This window comes from Capra hircus, chromosome 2, assembly GCF_001704415.2.
Source record: "Capra hircus breed San Clemente chromosome 2, ASM170441v1, whole genome shotgun sequence".
NCBI classification, from domain to species: Eukaryota; Metazoa; Chordata; class Mammalia; order Artiodactyla; family Bovidae; genus Capra; species Capra hircus.
In genome coordinates this window covers 17,305,045-17,322,821 of record NC_030809.1, presented here as the reverse complement: position 1 = coordinate 17,322,821, position 17,777 = coordinate 17,305,045, and the positions used below count along the sequence as shown (strand labels likewise).

Here is a 17,777-nt window from a genome sequence, read left to right as displayed (position 1 = left end):
TCTGGGCTCCTTAAATGCACTTGCTGCCAGTCCCCAGGGACTCTGGGCCTGACTGTTTTGCCCCAGCATCCGGCTTCACCATTTTCTGTTCTGTTTTTTTGATCAGGCAGTGATCTTGGTGCTTCGATGTCATGTCTGGCAGAAACCAGTGCTACAACCAGAACGGTGGAAGAAGCAGGTGATGGGCGTTCCTCGGGGCAGGGGGTGGGGGTGGGGGAGGGGGAGTCCTCCCATAATTTCAATTAACCCATAACGTTCTTAATGATGTTATTTAAATTTTATTGCTCAGCTTTCTCATTTGTAATATAGAGATATTACATGCAGATTGTCATGAGGTTATGAAATGGAACAAGGATGGGAATGCATTTAACAGTCACTAGGTATTCACTGGGTTTCCCTGGTGGCTCAGTAGCACTGTTGACAATAGCTAGGACATGGAAACAACCTAGATGTCCATCGGCAGATGCATGGATAAGGAAGTTGTGATACATATACACGATGAAATATTGCTCAACTCTAAAAAAAGAACACATTTGAGCCAGTTTTAATGAGTTGGATGAAACTGGAGCCTATTATACAGAGTGAAGTAAGCCAGAAAGAGAAACACCAATACAGTATATTAACGCACAGATATGGAATTTAGAAAGAGGGTAACGATGACCCATATGCAAGACAGCAAAAGAGACACAGATGTAGAGAACAGACTTTTGGACTATGGAGGAGAAGACAAGGGTGGGACAATATGAGAGAACAGCACTGAACCATGTATACCACCATATGTAAAATAGATGACCAGCGCAAGTTCAGTGATGAAGCAGGGCACTCAAAGCTGGTGCTCTAAGACAACCCAGAGGGACGGGGTGGGGAGGAAGGTGGGAGGGGGGTTCAGGATGGTGGGACACATGTGCACCCATGGTTGATTCACGTCGATGTATGGCAAAAACCATCACAATATTGTAAAGTAATTCGCCTCCAATTAAAGTTAATAAGTTAATTTTAAAAAAAAAGAAGAATCTGCCTGCAATGCCGGAGACCCAGGTTCAGTCCCTGGGGCAGGAAGATCCTCTGGAGAAGGGAATGACTACCCACTCCAGTATTCTTGCCTGGAAAATCCCATGGACAGAGGAGCCTGGCAGGCTACAGTCCATGGGGTTGCAAAAGAATAGGACACACCTTAGCAACTAAACAACAACAAGGTACTCAGTACATGTTTGTTCCCTGAATAAAAAGTACTGGTACAAAAAGTATACGTAATGATTTGATTTTTTTGATCATGGTATCCCATATATTGATGCAGCCAGTAGTTCATTTAATCTTCCCCCAAACCTGAAAATGTGTATATATTATCCTTGTTTTTCAGATGAAAAAGAATCAGCTTAGAGGATTCGGTTATTTGTACAAGTTCACCCAGCTGAAAATTAGGATTGAGCGCTGCTCTACGCAGTGTCACAGCAGGAATTCAGGGGCCCGTAGCCTGGCTTCAGCTTCTACCTCAAGATCTTGGGGTAGTGACTAGCCCTCTTTGTTCCTCAGTTTCATCATCTGTAAAATGGACATGATAATAGCACCTATTTCAGAAGGTGATGGATTTTAAACAAGTTACACCATATAAAGCGTTCACAGTCTCGTCTGGGGCTATATCGGTGTTCCACGCATTTGTCATTATTACTGCCTTTAATCATCATCTTTATTTGTGTCTGGTGCCAGAGTCCATGCTTTTAACTGTTACATTCGTAGTACACTTTGAGATTTTTTTCTCTCATAGGTGTTCATTGGATTTACTGATTCCTCAGGCTGGAAAAGCAGTGAGAATAGCAATGCCACCTTCTGGCCCAGGAAGATAGATTGAAGGTCATAGTTTTCCCTGCTTACAGCACACTACTCTATAGCAAATTTTAAGTCTTTATTCCATGACTCACCTTAGTAAGTAAGGAACATAGAGGAGTCTTAGGAAACTATGTACAACATGAAAGGCTCTTACTATGTAGCTTCCCTTAGGGATGTATTATTTTAAAAAGAATGTTCTAAATTAGTAATATGTTTTTATAAGAAGAACTTTCAAAGTGATTTTTGGAAGCACAGTAATACTTTTTTGCTACTTTAGCTTCTTTTAATTGAAGGATATTTGCTTTACAGAACTTTGTGGTTTTCTGTCAAATACTAACAAGAATCAGCCATAGGTACACCCATGTCCCCTCCCTCCCATTTTCCTCCCCATCCCACTCTTCTAGATTGTCACAGAGCCCATTTGAGTTCCCTGAGTCATACAGCAAATTCCCATTGGCTATCTATATTATATACAGTATTGTAAGTTTCCATTTTACTCTCTCCTTTATTTCATCCTTTCCCTCCTCCTCACTCCACGTCCATACGTCTGTTTCTCTCCTGCTGCCCTGAAAATTTATTGATCAGTATAATCTTTCTAGATTCCATATGTAGGTGTCAGTATACAATATTTATATTTCTCTTTCTGACTTACTTCACTCTGTATAACAGGCCCTAGGTTCATCCGCCTCATTAGAACTGACTCAAATGCATTTCTTTGTATGGCCGAGTAATATTCCACTGTATATATGTACCACAGCTTCTTTATCCATTCATCTGTAGATGGACATCTAGGTTGCTTCCATGTTCTAGCTATTGTAAAAAATGACACAATGAACATTAGGGTACATGTGTCTTTTTCAATTTTGGCTTCCTCACGGTATATGCCTAGGAATGGGATTGCTGGGTCATATGATGGTTTCATTCCTAGCTTTTTCAGGAATCTCCATACCATCTTCCATAGTGGCTGTATCAATTTACATTCCCACCAGCAATGTGAGAGGGTTCCCTTTTCTCCACACCCTCTCTAGCATTTATCGTTTGTAGACTTTCTGACATTGGCCATTCTGACTGGTGTAAGGTGGTTATCTCATTGTAGTTTCAATTTGCATTTCTCTAATAATGAGCAGTGTTGAGCGTATTTTCATATGTTTGTTAGCCATTTGTATGTCTTCTTTGGAGAAATGTCCATTTTGGTCTTATTCCCACTTTTTGATTGTTTTTTTTTTCTGGTATTGAGTTGTATGAGCTGCTTGTATATTTTGGAAATTAATTCTTTGTCAGTTGTTTCCTTTGAGATTATTTTCTCCCATTCTTGTTTATAGTTTCCTTTGCTGAAAAACACAGTAATACGTTTAACAAATCACATTTATTCAAAACGTTAAGAGTTTAAAACACATATGGATGAATATATATTGCCCATTCATCTGCTAGTACAGCTGATGGAAACAGGGAAGGATAAGCGGATGGAATTGTGACAAGCAATGAGCAGAAGAGAAAGGATTCAGTGTGTGTGTGTGTGTGTGTGTGTGTGTGTGTGTGTGTAGGGTGTGGAGAGAGGAGGCAATGAAGTTCTCCGAAATTCACAGCATGGTCTGGGAGCACCCTTACCAGGAAATGAAATCCCAGAGCATCTTGATGTTGAGGAACAAGGAATATAAAGAGAGAAACTTCAACCTAGGACCCAAATGATACACAGCAAGTTACCAGTAAATGTGTTCGAGCGTCTGACCTGACAAGGTGGGCTGATGTGCCCAGGTGAGAGGAGCACTCTGTCTCACGCCCGCCCCCCCACCCCAAGGGGAGGCTCCCAGTCCTGAGGATATGGCACAAAACAAGCACCAGGACCCACATTCCATACTAAAACTTTGGGAAATAATTTTAAATCATGCTTCATGTTAATTACTTTGTCCAGAAAAATAACACTAAGAGAGAAAAATCCAAACTGCAGTGAAAAATATGTCTATGTGTTCATACATTATTGAGGCTGGAGGGGACAGAGTGGGAGGGGTTGATGGAATCAGTGAGGACCAGAGATGGTTGCCATGGAGGAAGGGCGTGTGTGCTGGTCCTGGGTGGTTTGCCCGGGGATTCAGTCCTTCCCCTCCCCTGCTCTGCTCGGCCCTCTGTCTCTGGCCACTGGCCCCTGCGGACTTGTTTGTTAGGTCCCCTTGCTGCTGACTCCCTGCTGGGTTCCTAACATGGAGACCCTGGCAGGAGAGTGGGAGTAAGGGAGCAGCCAGGTGTTTCTCCATCACTGCCTCCAGCTGCAATCCTGGCAGCAGCTGCATCTCAGCCTTGACTGCACCTTCCACAAAGCAGGCAAATCATGGTCCAGCCTCTGCCTGCCCAGTGACCTCAGCCCGTGACTTCCTCTATCCCTCTCGTAGCTTCCTGCTGACTCTTCTTTATGTTGTCACATTCTTCCCCTTGATCTTCCGTGCTCTTCCGTCAGCTGTGTAGCCAATCCCTGGATTAAACATCCTCTGCTCTAAAAACTTGGAGTGCTTTGTATTTTCCTGTTGGATTCTGCTGGACGTTGGAGGAAAATAAAATATTTATAAATCAAAATGTGGTTTAGGTACAGCCTCCCCTGAAAATAGACTCTCAGATTACCTCAGTGAAACAGAAGAGATAAATACAAAGAGGAATGATACACCCAGCAACCAGAACGATGCACTGGAAAGCCAACAAGCAAATGAACAATGTGACCAAGAATCTGAACCAGCAGGTAAGGCTGGCTGGCTTTGCCTGGGGAGTAGAGATGCTTACCACGGGGGAAGGGTACGTCCAGGACGTGCTGGTCCTGGGAGGTTTGCCCAGGGATTCGGTCCTTACCCTCTTAAAGGGGTCAGGAGGGCCTGACTGGTGGCAGAGAATGAATTCATGCACCACTCAAGGAAACATCTATTAACAAAGAAAGGGGAAATTACACGGACACTGAGGGCAGGAACTGAGCCTGATGTACTGATGGGAAAGACCTGGAGGAAGAAAGGGAGAAAAGAAAAACTAGGAAGGTGAAGTGTCCCAGACCCACCGAGGAAGAGAAACAGAAACAAGAGTCAGGGAGAGACTGGCTCCAGAATCAGTGCAGCGTGGCACTGTCGTGGGGTAAAGTAGCAATAAATGCAGACAGGCTCAAAGCAGACACATAAGAAGGAAAGAGAAGTTGGCGAAGAGGCAAGAAAATGGAAATAGGGCAAAGCAAAGCTCTGCTGGATGTCAGCTGTGGTCTTCTTTATTTTCAGAGTTCTGTGAACCAGCACCTATCCAATCAAATAATGCAGATGCCGGGGAGGAGACACCCAACCCATTGCCTTCTAACAAAGAAAGTAATTATTACTTACCCTACCTATTTTCTTTCTTTTTCAATTTTTATTTTATCCTTTTTTTTTTAATAGCCATGTTACATGCACGTGAGATCTTAGTTTCCTGAAGAGGATTGAGCCCATGTCCCCCGCATTGGAAACGCAGTCTTAACCATTGAATTGCCAGGGAAGTGTCATATCTTACCAATTTTCTAATTATAGCTTTGTTTTTCTAAGAGCCTAAAAGCTTTCCTTTGCTCTCCCATACTACCTCACCCCTTCCAGATCCTAACACCATCCAAGACAATGCAGCCTTACCCACAAGCTCTAGCTGATTTAGCAGGTGTAAATTGCAATGGAGAAGGAAAGCTGAACTCTTTGGTGGACAGGGTGTCCCTGGGAAGACGGTGCAAAAAGGAAGAATAGGAAAAGGTGGACTGGGGAGCATCAAATAACAAAGTACAAGAATGAGATAGATTTTAGATACCTTGATATGGAATCCAAATAACGCCATGTTGTGGAGTTGATGAAAAGAATTAAGTTGCAACTTCCTTTTCAGAGGTTATAGCAAAAACACGGAAATCACGTGAAGATGCTGCAGGTCAGATTTGCATGAAAGGAAGCTCAGGTGAAGGGCCTTCTATAAAGAAAGTGACAGGTAGAGGGATGTGGTGCTTTGGACACTGGCGAAACAGGGAGAACTTTGGTGGCGATCTGAGAGCTTAAATGAGGAAAATATATAGAATGACATAATTGACACAGAGGAGACATACAGAGTATTAATATGACCTCTGAGAATAGGAGAATAGGAGAAAGGGAACTTAATAGAGAATGGATACATTGAAAAAGCAAGTAGGGGACAGCAGGGTCAGGTCAAGGGTGAGACCCTACTAGTGGCACCTTCGTGAGTCCTGGGCACCTCCTTTGCCTCATCCTAGACACTGCTAGGTCTTGGGGACAGTGATTTTAAAAATGCAGAGGAAAAGAGATGAATAGAGAAAGATATTAATGAAAAAAAATACAAAAAAAAAAAAAACCAACAACAGGAAACTGGAGGTGGGAGAGGCACAAAGAGGATAACTTGACAACAAATGAAAAACTGGTAGAGAGTGGACCATACAGAGAGAGGAGACAAACCAAGACGCTATCCCATTAGAGGAGACTGTCATCAAAAAGGAGGCACAAGGAATCTGTAATGATCAAAATAGCCCTGGAACCCCCTAGATAAAAACATAATTTTATAATGTTCTCCCCATAATTATCTCCCCAGTCATCTTCACCCTCCCCACAGTCTCCACAACACCCATGAGCTATTGTTTCTTGAACGTACATCTTCAGCCTCCACTTGATCTCTAGACTCATTCCACCAAGTGCCTGGAGATCTTTATTCAAAGATCTGTTGGAAGGATTTCCCTAGTAGTCCAGGGGTTAGGGCTCCGTGCTTCCACTGCAGGGGGCAAAGGTTAGATCCCTGGTTGGGGAATTGAGATCCCACGTGCCACACAGCATGGCCAAAAAAAAAGGTCTGTTGGACATCTCAATTCAGAAGCCATATCTGTAACTATCTATTGCTGTGTAACTAACAGTCACAAAACTGAGCGGATTAAACCAATCATGGTTTTCCTTCTCACTTCCATCGATTCTAACTTTAAAATCTTTCCAGCTTGTCCAATTGTTCTCCAGTCTTTGCCATGCCCATGCTAAGTCGCTTCAGTTGTGTCCGACTCTGCTACCCCATGGGCTGTAGCCCACCAGACTTCTCTGTCCCTGGGATTTCCCAGGCAAGAATACTGGAGTAGGTGGTCATGCCCTCCTCCAGGGGACCTTCCCGACGCAGGGACTGATTCAGAGTCTTTACAAGTCTCCTGCATTGGCGGGCGAGTTCTTTACCACAAGGCTCGCTGTGATCCATGTCTTGTCATTTCTCACTTCAAATAGAACAGTCTCCTGCTCGTTCCTTCCCTCCTGTCTCACTTCCTTCAGATTCTCCCTCTGCATTTTAGCTCAGTAGACCTTTCCAAAATGCAGACCAGTTCATAAGGTTCTCCTGTTTAAAGCCCAATGCCATCCCTGGGTTGGGAAGATCTCCTGGGGGAGGGCATGGCAACCCACCCCAGTATTCTTGCCTGGGAAATCCCATGGACAGAGGATCCTGGCAGGCTACAGTCCATGGGACTGCCAAGAGTCAGACATGACTTGGCACGCATGCACGCACCTTCTTGTGGCCCTCAGCATGAAGTCAAAGCTGCAGGTGTGGAGTACTGACACATACCTACCAGTTGTGTATTTCCCCATTAAACTACATTCCCATCACACCAAACTCCTTTTAGTTACTTAAATTTGATAAGCTCTCTCACCCATCCCTGCCTTTGCACATGCTTTTGGAAAACAGTTTTGTATAATCTTTCAAAGTAGAAAATACAGATAGCTTGTGACTTAGCAATTACACTCTTCAACAAATCAACAGAAATGTATATTATCACCACACACACAAAAGAATGTTCACCAAAGCATTATTTGTCATAGTCTAAAACGTGAGCCAGCACAAATGGAGATTTTTTAGTTTTATTTTTTAATGGATAATTTCTGTAATGGAATGCTATACAGCAGTGAGAAAATACATATAACTGGATACAGATGACTATTGCACACATAATGTTGATAAAAGAAGCTAAATCCATATCCACCCTGCCCCCAAAAGAACAGACAGAACAAGAGTGAATGATTCCACTCAACAGTGTTAGTCACTCAGTCATGTCGGACTCTTTGCAACCACCTGGACTGTAGCCCATCAGGTACCTCTCTCCAAGGAATTTCCTAGGAAAGAATACTAGTGTGGGCTGTCTTTCCCTTCTTCAGGGGACCTTCCTGACCCAAGGATCAAACCCGGACTCCTGCATTGCAAGCAGATTCTTTACCATCTGAGCCACTAGGGAAGCTCTGATTCCACTTAGAGTTGAGAGGGGCATGAAGGAAGGGACAGAGTTGAGCAGCAAACAGGAAAAGGGTGGGGAGGAGCCTCCCTCTGTAGTAAGATGACAGGAAGAAGACTTCTTAATGCTAGTGAGCTCCTTTTGGGGGAGACAAATTAAAATTTTTCATTCGTTAAAATTTGATCTAGGAGCAAAGGCATCCAACTATGGACTACAAATCAATTCCTGTTCTGTCCATCTAGTGGATATAAAGAAGGAAAAGCCATTTTTTAACTCAGAAGTTCGACTGCGAGCCCAAGCAAGGACTGGCTATAACCGAGTATCTGACATAATAGGTAAGGCTGACAAAGAGAAAGTGGAGTTGGGGGTCACAGGAACCAGGCAAGAGGCTGGGGCATCAGGGTCCAGCCAGCCAGTCCAGGTGGCTTCCTCTGCTTGGGCAGAGGAAAGAAGGGCAGGGAACCAGCACCCTGTGCTGTGAGTTTAGCAGAAGAGATTCCCCAGGGACCCAAAAAGTATCAGAAGACAGATGATGGGTAATAAATATTGATGTCCAGGAGATTATTTCCAAAGTAAGAGAGGAAGTATGAGAAAGAAAGAAAAGGGGGGGAAAAGTAGAGAGCCAAGATATTCAAGAGAGTAGATGGAAAAGAAACACATGAAGACAAAGTGAGGTATCAAGAGATACCGTCCCTGGAATGAGAGGCATAAGTAAGGAAAAGGGGCCAATTGGAAAGTGAAGAGGTAAAATGAGAATGGAAGAAAGAGGTAGAATGGGATAGAGGGTCAGAGGTAGATCTAGGGTGGGGGTGAGGGGTAGCAGGAGGGTGGGGCACGGAAGTATGGGCCCTCTGCGTGTGAGCGTCATCACTGTTCATGCAGGACCAGGAGCAACCTGCAGCTCACCCACATTCAAGCACAGGCCACGTGCCTTGAATTAACTTAGCTTCTAGGTCTCCCCGGTGCTCTCATTCTGGGGTTTCCTACTGTGTGGGCTCCACCCTGAGATCCTAAGGGGAAGTTGTTCCTCTGTGCAGTGATCAGCAGTGAGGACTCTGCAGAATCCAGTGATGGAGACGAGTTCCCAGAACCCTCCACGTCAACACCAAGGATAACTGGTAAGGAAGTGGGAGAGCAAGGCCAGGGCTGCAGGAATCTGCACGAGAGCTACTGTTTCTGGAGCATCTTACTCGGAGCCCTTTCTGAACCATGGATCCAATTTTTCTTGGAATCATATCCTCTGAATTTTACTGTTATGGGAAATGCAGGATGATATGAAATCTCTATCTGAGGATGAGGTCTGTTAACTGATGGTTGTTGCCATTTAGTCACTCAGTAGTGTCCAACACTTTTGCGATTCCAGGGACTTTAGTCCATCAGGCTCTTCTGTCCATGGGATTTCCCAGGCAAGAATACTAGAATGGGTTGCTATTTCTTTCTCCACTACTCATTGATGGGTCCCATTAATTAATACATGTTTTCTATTTTATTATATAAAGAAATAAATTTTAAAAGTAATGGGTGTGTTTAAAACTACTAGTTGCTGTGTCTATAAAATGTTAGATTTTTTCAATGATATTATTTATTACATATTTATTCCTGGCCGTGCTGGGTCTCCATTGCTGCCGTGGGTTTTCTCTGCTTGTAGCAAGCAGGGGCTACTCTAGTGATGGGCCTTAGGCTCTCTCATTGCAGTGGCTTCTCTTGTTGGGGAGCACAGGCTCTGGGACACGTGGACTTCAGTAATTGTGGCCCACAGGCTCAGCAGTTCAGGCTCCTCTAGAGCATGGACGGAGGAACCTGATAGTCCATGGGGTCGCAAAGAGTCGGACATGACTGAGCGACTTCACTTTCACTTTCATATTATTATCTGATCACAAACTTGAATCATGTCACAAGATAACTCATCTAGCTCTCTATTATTACCAGAAATAAAGACTTCAGATAAGGTATTCTGAAACCCAAAGTGTTTTTGACAATTCTTCAGCAAGTCATGGCATATATAGTGATTTTTCAAAGGACTTTTTGCAAACAATCTTACAACAACCTTAAAGGGTAAGCAGGACAGACATTGCTATCATTGTTTCTAGATGAGAAAACACAATCACATAAATGTTTCAAGGTCTCTAATAAGTCTCATGAGAGATGAAAGGGAATAACAAAGCTGGCATTCTGGATTCCACATTATTTCCTTTGTAAAACTGGAGCTCCAAATGATTATCTAAATGTTGTTTCCTCAGTCCTGGCAACAGCCAGATTTGCCATAAGATCTGTATTTCTGTAGTGTACAAACTGGTGATTTTTCCCCTCCCTTTCCACTTTCTAGACACAGACAATATTAGAAACATACCTATTTATAGAAACACACTAGGAAAAGTGCTATAAAAAAAAGCAAAAATATTCCTTGATCTTGATACTACAAAAGAGTAATATTTTAAATAAAACATTCAATCTGCTTACTCACTAGATTTACCAAGTATATGTTAGTTGCTCAGTTGTGTCCAACTCTGTGCGACTCTATGGACTGTAGCCTGCCAGGCTCCTCTGTCCATGGAATTCTGTAGGCAAGAATACTGGAGTTGGTTGCCATTCCCTTCTCCAGGGAATCTTTCCAACCCAGGGATCAAACCTGTGTCTCCCACATTGCCTGCAGAGTCTTTACCATCTGAGCCACCAGGGAAGCCCCAAGTAAAATATAAATTTGCTTCAGTTTTTGGGGAGTCCACCTTCTACTTTCATCTTAGTTGAGTAGGTAAATGGCTCTAAAATATAGTCCCCAAACAAATCTATGGTTCAGACACATAAGAAGATTATTTTCCAGGCTTGCAAATAGTTCAAAGGCAGCAGGTTGGCAGGGGTGGAAGGAGGTGGGAAGAGGAGACTCAGCCTTGAACAGGTTTTCAAGGTACCCTACATGAGAAACAGCAGATGAATGACGTGTGAAGAAGACAGTAGAAGGGGTCAGAAGTAGAAGGCAGAGAAGGGTAGGATGGTTAAGTTTCAAGCAGAGCAAAGTCTCCCCTTGCATTTGAATTGTCTCTGCTGTGGGGATAAGGGATGGAGCATCACTAACCTAAATGGTAGGCGACTTAGATGAACAGACCACACTTTCCTTGGCTTTTCAAGACTTCGTGAGTTTTCTTATTAGGGAATTTCCTGCTCAGTGGGTTCCTTGGTCACACACCCAGACTCTTCAAGAAGTTCCTTTGTGCAGAGGCCAATAACCTTGAGTCTTTAGGATCAAGTGAGGGAGGAGAGGCCCAAGAAGCCACCGTCTCTCCATCCTAGATGGTTCAAGTAGGAAGATCAGGATTGCAGCCCTGGACCACAAATATCCAGAGTCTAAATCCAGAGTTCTGTTTTTCTGATGAATCTTATTCTGACCATTCTCCATATGCCTTGATTTAATTACTTCTAGGATATTATTTTCCACATTTAACTTCTCTGGCCATGTTGGGAAGTGGAAAGAGGCAAGAAGGTGTTATATATAGACTGTTGTTTAACTGGGTGAACCCAATCTGTTGCTATATTGAAACTGTACTAAAAATATGTTAGTAAAATGATATTTTTAGTACACACTGTCACAGCTACTAATACTAAAGAGTGGAAATAGTATTCTCCAGCATGCTTTTATTCTATAGAGCATACTAAGCAAAGTATTCCTCTAAGCATTGTTAATATTGTCTTTAGTCCCCACTTTAGAAAGTCTTCACAGAGTAATTTGTGCTTCTGTTAAATTATTGATGCAAAATGGCTTCAGACTAAATACTCTCAAACCCTAATTATAGTTAAACCATTGGCTAACAGTGATTTCTCATAGGGTTTTTGTAAATGAAGCTTCATCTTGTTTTTACAAAAACCTTAACAGGGAGTGAGGGTAACCAGCTTCTCCCAGGTTTATAGATGAGGAAACTGGAATTGGTAATGTTGGAGGGTCTTCCCAGTTGGCCCTAGTGGTAAAGAACCCACGTGCTAATGGGGGAGATGTGAGAGACTCAGGTTCAATCGCTGGGTCAGGAAAGGTCTCCTGGAGGAGAGCATGGCAACCCACTCCAGCATTCTTGCCTGGAGAATGCCATGGACAGAGGAGCCTTGTGGGCTGTGGTCCACAGGGTCCCATAGAGTCAGACAAGACTGAAGTGACTCAGCACGCATGCAAGCATTCATGAGTATTTTTAATGGATTCACATGGAGAGTACAAGGCAGTACTGGGTAGGACTCCAACACGACCTACCTGCAACATGACATGGACCTATAGTCAATTCAAAAATATCTTCAGAAATAAAGTATCCTTTTATGTTCATAACAACCTAAAATGTCAGTCAGAAGACTATTGTTCCCTCATTTCACAGATGAGAAAACTCCAGCACATAAACATTTAAGGGTCCTTTACACATCATATTGATAAAAGTAAAAGTGTTAGTCTCTCGGTCATGTCCAACTCTTTATGAACCCAAGAACTGTAGCCCACCAGGCTCCATGGAATTCTCCAGGCCAGAATATTGGAGTGGGTGGCCATTCTCTTCTCCAGGGGATTTTCCCGACCTAGGGATCAAACCCAGGTCTACCACATTGCAGGCAGATTCTTTATCATCCTGAGCCACCAGGGAAGCCCCAAGAATACTGAAGTGGGTAGCCATTCGCTTCCCCAGGGGATCTTCTCAACCCGAGGCCTGAATCCACATCTCCTCCTTGGCAGGTGGATTCTTTATCATCTGAGCCACCAGGGAAGCCCATTACACATCATATATGGAAACTTACAGAAACTCACCAGAAGAGACAGAACTAACAATCTGGACTCTTAGGAAACATTTGTAATCCTTTATTCAAAATGTTTAACACAACGTTATAAAGCAACTATACCCCAATAAAAATTGATAAAAATTTTAAAACCAGATATAAAATAATAATGCTTTATTATTTAAGAATGGCAGTGTGGTGTATATCCTATAGATTACAAGACAACCCAATAAGTTTTGGACAGAATCTCATTCTCAAATAGACTGTGTTGGTGTTCCTGCAACAAACTGTGTGAATTCACATCAACTGTGATAAATATTTGTTGAACTCATGGCTGCCGAAGTCCAGGTTCGTTGCCAAATTAGTTAGCTGCAAGCCTATGAAAAAATACTGGTTTTCAAAACTTCTTTGACTTTGCAACTAAGATTGAAGGATTGGGAGTCTTCACTCCATTTGGTAGTGATCTTTTTCCCTTAGATGAAACAAGACAGTAAGTTCATCATTGCGTCTTTATAGCCTACGTCCTGTCTGGAATGTGAGTAGTCATAAGTTCATAACTCTTTTTAATATAGATTACTGGTTGTATTTTCCTTTGCTTACTAGATCCATCAGCCATTGGAAGCACGTCTATCTTCAGAACGAGCAGTAGGAAGAGACGTAAGAACAATTAAAACTCTTGCAATAACAAATATCTTTCTTTGCTACAAAACCCCCCTTCAACTTTTTGGTTATATCATTGAAAATGAAGTGATAGATTTATAAGTATTTTAGATGATTTACATTTATTTTGAATTAGGTGAGCTGGACTAATTGATGTAACACATAGACCTCAAGAAGTTGAGTGTCGCAGTGCAATACAAGTTTACTCTTCACTCACATGAAAGGATAAAGCGGTTCCCAGGTTGGAGGGATGCTCACTGAGGGCCCAGCTGATGGAGCCTCTGATGTTGAAATTGTTGCTTCCATGGTCTCTTTGGATAAGAGACAGCGTGGAAGAAGGAATGTTAATATGTACAGACAAGAGAAAAAGGAAAAGCTAGAGACCAAAGGGAGTGCCTTCCATAGCAAAAGTTGTGTCCACTTCCAGCCTTGGGGGTGGTTCCTGGAGCAACTTTGACCGCCAGGTCAGATGGAGCCATGGGGTGGCCTGGTGGAAGAATTATCCTTAACCCTCTTACACAAGCTTCCCTTTTCCAAATTTCCTTTTAAAGAATTCCATGCTATATTGGTCCTAGGACACAGACTGAGATTGTAAAGGACTTTTATTTCTTTCGGCAGGGATGAGCGGTGGTGACTCTTCAGACTTGAGTAATGAAGGAGAGCCTCAGGCAACATCTAGTTCAGCCCTAAGAGATGGGTCAGGTAAAGAAGATTAGGATGTCCAGCCTTGGCCTGCAGCATGTCAGGAGTCTGAATTTAAAGCTACTGCTTCCAGATGCATTTCATTCTGAGCTCCCTGACTACCTTGTATCCAGTTAATCCTGGGAACTACTTCTGGGATTTTTAGAAAATGGAAGGAGGCAGGAAATTATTATAAACTCACACTTAACAAAATGAGTATAATAATATAATATAATAATGTGTGCGTGCTCAGTCATGTCCAACTCTTTGTGACCCCATGAACTGTAGCCTGCCACGTTCCTCTGTCCATGGGATTTCCCAGGCAAGAATACTGGACTGGTTTGCCTTTTCCTACTCCAAGGGAACTTCCCCATTCAGGGCTTGACCCCACAGTTCCTGCACTGGCAGGTGGATTCCTTCCCACTGCACCACCTGGGAAGCCCTAGTAACTAAATGTGTACTTTTGTATTCCTATTTTAGCGGAAACAATTACCACAATGATGGTATCTTTTTAAGCACTTACTGTCATGTCTACTAACACCGAGATCCTAGATTTCTATAGTGCTATACTGGTTGGCACTAATGCCATTTGTAATTATAAAAACATCAAAAGACAACTGGTCCTGCTGTGTAATTATAGGCAGAAATAAAAGCTTCAGATGAACCATTGTAAAACTTTAGCATAGATTTTGTCAGATACTCAATGTATTGTGTTTGGATTGTCTGGCAGTATTTTAAACTCCTTTGGCAAATAAGACCTTACTCTGTCATTGCAAAGTCTTTAAGACTTAGGCAGAATAGCTATTGCTTCCCCATTTGGGGATGAGGAAATATTAATGGATGTACAGATGTTTAAGGATAAAAACGAGTGACTATTTTATGTCACAGGAAGACAAGAGATGTGTTGTGTGATCAGAGTCCAAAGAGGAGATACGGGGATCTGGCATAGTCACAGGGGAATGTATCAGTGTCTGATGCAAGAAAGTATAATTAACAATAATAAATGCATGTCATCTAGTCCCATTACTTCATGGCAAATAGATGGGAAAACAATGGAAACAGTGAGAGACTTTATTTTCTTGGACTCCAAAATCACTGCAGATGATGACTACGGCCATGAAATTAAATGACAATTGCTCCTTGGAAGAAAAGCTATGACAAGCCTAGACAGCATATTAAAAAGCAGAGACATTAATTTGCCAGCAAAGGTCCATATAGTCAAAGCTATGGTTTTTCCAGTAGTTATGTATGTATGTGGAAGTTGGACCATAAAGAAGGCTGAGCACTGAAGGACTGATGCTTTTGAACTGTGGTGTGGGAGAAGACTCTTTGAGAGTCCTTTGGACTGCAAGGAGATCAAACCAGTCAATCCAAAAGGAAATCAACCCTGAATGTTCATTGGAAGGACTGATGCTGAAGCTGAAGCTCTGATACTTAGGCCACCTGATGTGAAGATCTGGCTCATTAGAAAAGACTCCAATGCTGGGAAAGATTGAAGGCAGGAGGAGAAGGGGACAACAGAGGATGAGATGGTTGGATGGCATCACTGACTCGATGGACAAGAGTTTGAGCAGACTCCAGGAGTTGCTGATGGACGGGGAAGCCTGGTGTGCTGCAGTCCATGGGGTTGCAGAGTCAGACACGACTGAGCAACTGAACAACAAATAAATGCATGTGTATATATGTATGTGTGTATATGTATGTGACATATACACACATATATGCATATATATGTGTATATATTGATGAATATATTTAACCACCAGTATTAGTGTGAATATTGAAATATATATATATCCAGATTGAGAGGGAAAATGCAAAAACCATAAACAAAGAGAGTGGGAATGGAACCAGCTATATGGCGTACAAAACACCTAAAAAGATAAGACGAAAAAGGATAAACAGAGAAATTTTTCAGAAAACAGATGTTAACAATGTGACTGGACTTCCCTGGTGGTCCAGTGGTTAAAAGTCTGCCTTGCAACACAGGAGACACAGGCTTGATCCCTGATCCGGGAAGATCCCACCTGACATGGAGCAACCAAGTCTGCGTGCTGTAACTACTGAGCCCAGGCACTCTGGAGCCCATGTGCCACAGTTAACACCCAATGCAGCCAAATAAATAAACATTAAAAGTACAGGACCTGCAATTAAATTTGAATTTCAAATAAACAATGAATAATTCTTTAAAAAAAAAAGAGTATAACTGATGAAATGAGAGAAATCAACACAGAAGACACGAGAAATCAGGGGCAGAGAAGCTCACAGAATCACAGTAATGGAGATAAATTTTCTAAGGAGACCATAAAGGGGAAGAGAAGGAGGAGGTGTGGCTAGGTAGAAAGAGAGCAAATCTCCGTTGGATATGAAGAGTGGTCATCGGAGCAGATGTGTTTCTCCTCAGCCCATCTGAGTTGTGGATATTTGAGTATGTTTCAAGCTTCACAAGACCCAAATGTCACCAGATTGGGAAGTGTTATAGAGGAAGGTGGGTAATTTTCAAGGTATCTCTAGGAACTTTCCCATAAACATGATAATAAAGTCTGTGATTGACAGGCCTGTGATGCGGGAAACTCATATGCAGAAGTAATAATAACAGAGTGGCCAGCGTCCAAAGAAGAAGCAAATGGTGACAATGAAAGTGATAAACTGTGAGATGAAGCTAAATATCACTGAAGAAAAAAACAGATAAATGCAAAAACTGTAATATTCTAAAGCCAAAAGATCAAGGTAAAATTGAAAAAGAAGAAAAATTAGAAAGGGATGTGACAGTATAGAGAGGATCACTTCAATAATAACACTAGCTCCAGAGACTGAAGCATAGAAAGCCAGATGGAATGAGATACATACAGGAAGTAATCAGTGGAGGGGATAAAGACGAGGCACAGAGAAATGGTTGGATGGCATCACTGACTCAATGGGCATGCATCTGAGTAAGCTCCAGGAGTTGGTGATGGACAGGCAAGCCTGGCGTGCTGCAGTCCATGGGGTCGCAAAGAGTCAGACATGACTGAGTGACTGAACTGAAATGAACAGAGAGATAAATGGTTAAAAGATGAGGAAAAAAAAATGGTAAGAGAGAGAAGCAGGGTAGTGCAAAAGAAAGAGAGGAGAGAAATAGAGAAGTTGTGGATCTGAGATGCTCATGAGACCAAAGCAGCATTGTTCACAGTGGCAGTAAGTTTTCAGGGTAAGGTGTTCCCAGGTATCAAAATGGCTCCTGTAACTCACCCAGTTCATAAGAGACATCGCCAATGGAGTTTCATGCACTCTTACAGCTTCAATAACCATCTACAATCAAATTGTTCCTAAACCCACATTTCCAGTCCAGCCTGACTCTGTCTTCTGTGCTTTCAAACTCAGTTATACAAATATCAGAAAGACCTGGCCAAGGTCCTAAGGTTTTAGACTTCTCCACTTAGATATCTCTCAAAGACCTTCAAACTCAACACTTTCAGAACTGAGCACATCATCTTTCCCCTGAAAACCAGAATCTGCTCCTCCAATGTTCTCTATCTCTAAAACACTTACTAACTGACTCATTCTTTCAACTTGAACTTCTCAGTCATCCATGACAGAGACATCTCAATTGATATAATCCATCTGTCACCTGAGCTTCCCTAGTGGCTCA

General features: G+C 42.5%; 1 protein-coding gene across 2 annotated transcripts in view; it reads left to right on the top strand.

Moving 5' to 3' along the window:
- Positions 1–17,777, top strand: part of LOC102186814 (nuclear body protein SP140-like protein) — a 93,180-nt gene that overhangs the window by 38,145 nt on the left and 37,258 nt on the right. For both annotated transcript variants that reach the window (XM_013973246.2, XM_013973259.2), the window contains exons 6-12: positions 107–178; positions 4,406–4,555; positions 5,073–5,156; positions 8,254–8,400; positions 9,103–9,183; positions 13,409–13,462; positions 14,084–14,167. In XM_013973246.2, coding sequence (XP_013828700.2) covers positions 107–178; positions 4,406–4,555; positions 5,073–5,156; positions 8,254–8,400; positions 9,103–9,183; positions 13,409–13,462; positions 14,084–14,167 — 672 coding nt within the window. The remainder of the gene's footprint in view (positions 1–106; positions 179–4,405; positions 4,556–5,072; positions 5,157–8,253; positions 8,401–9,102; positions 9,184–13,408; positions 13,463–14,083; positions 14,168–17,777) is intronic.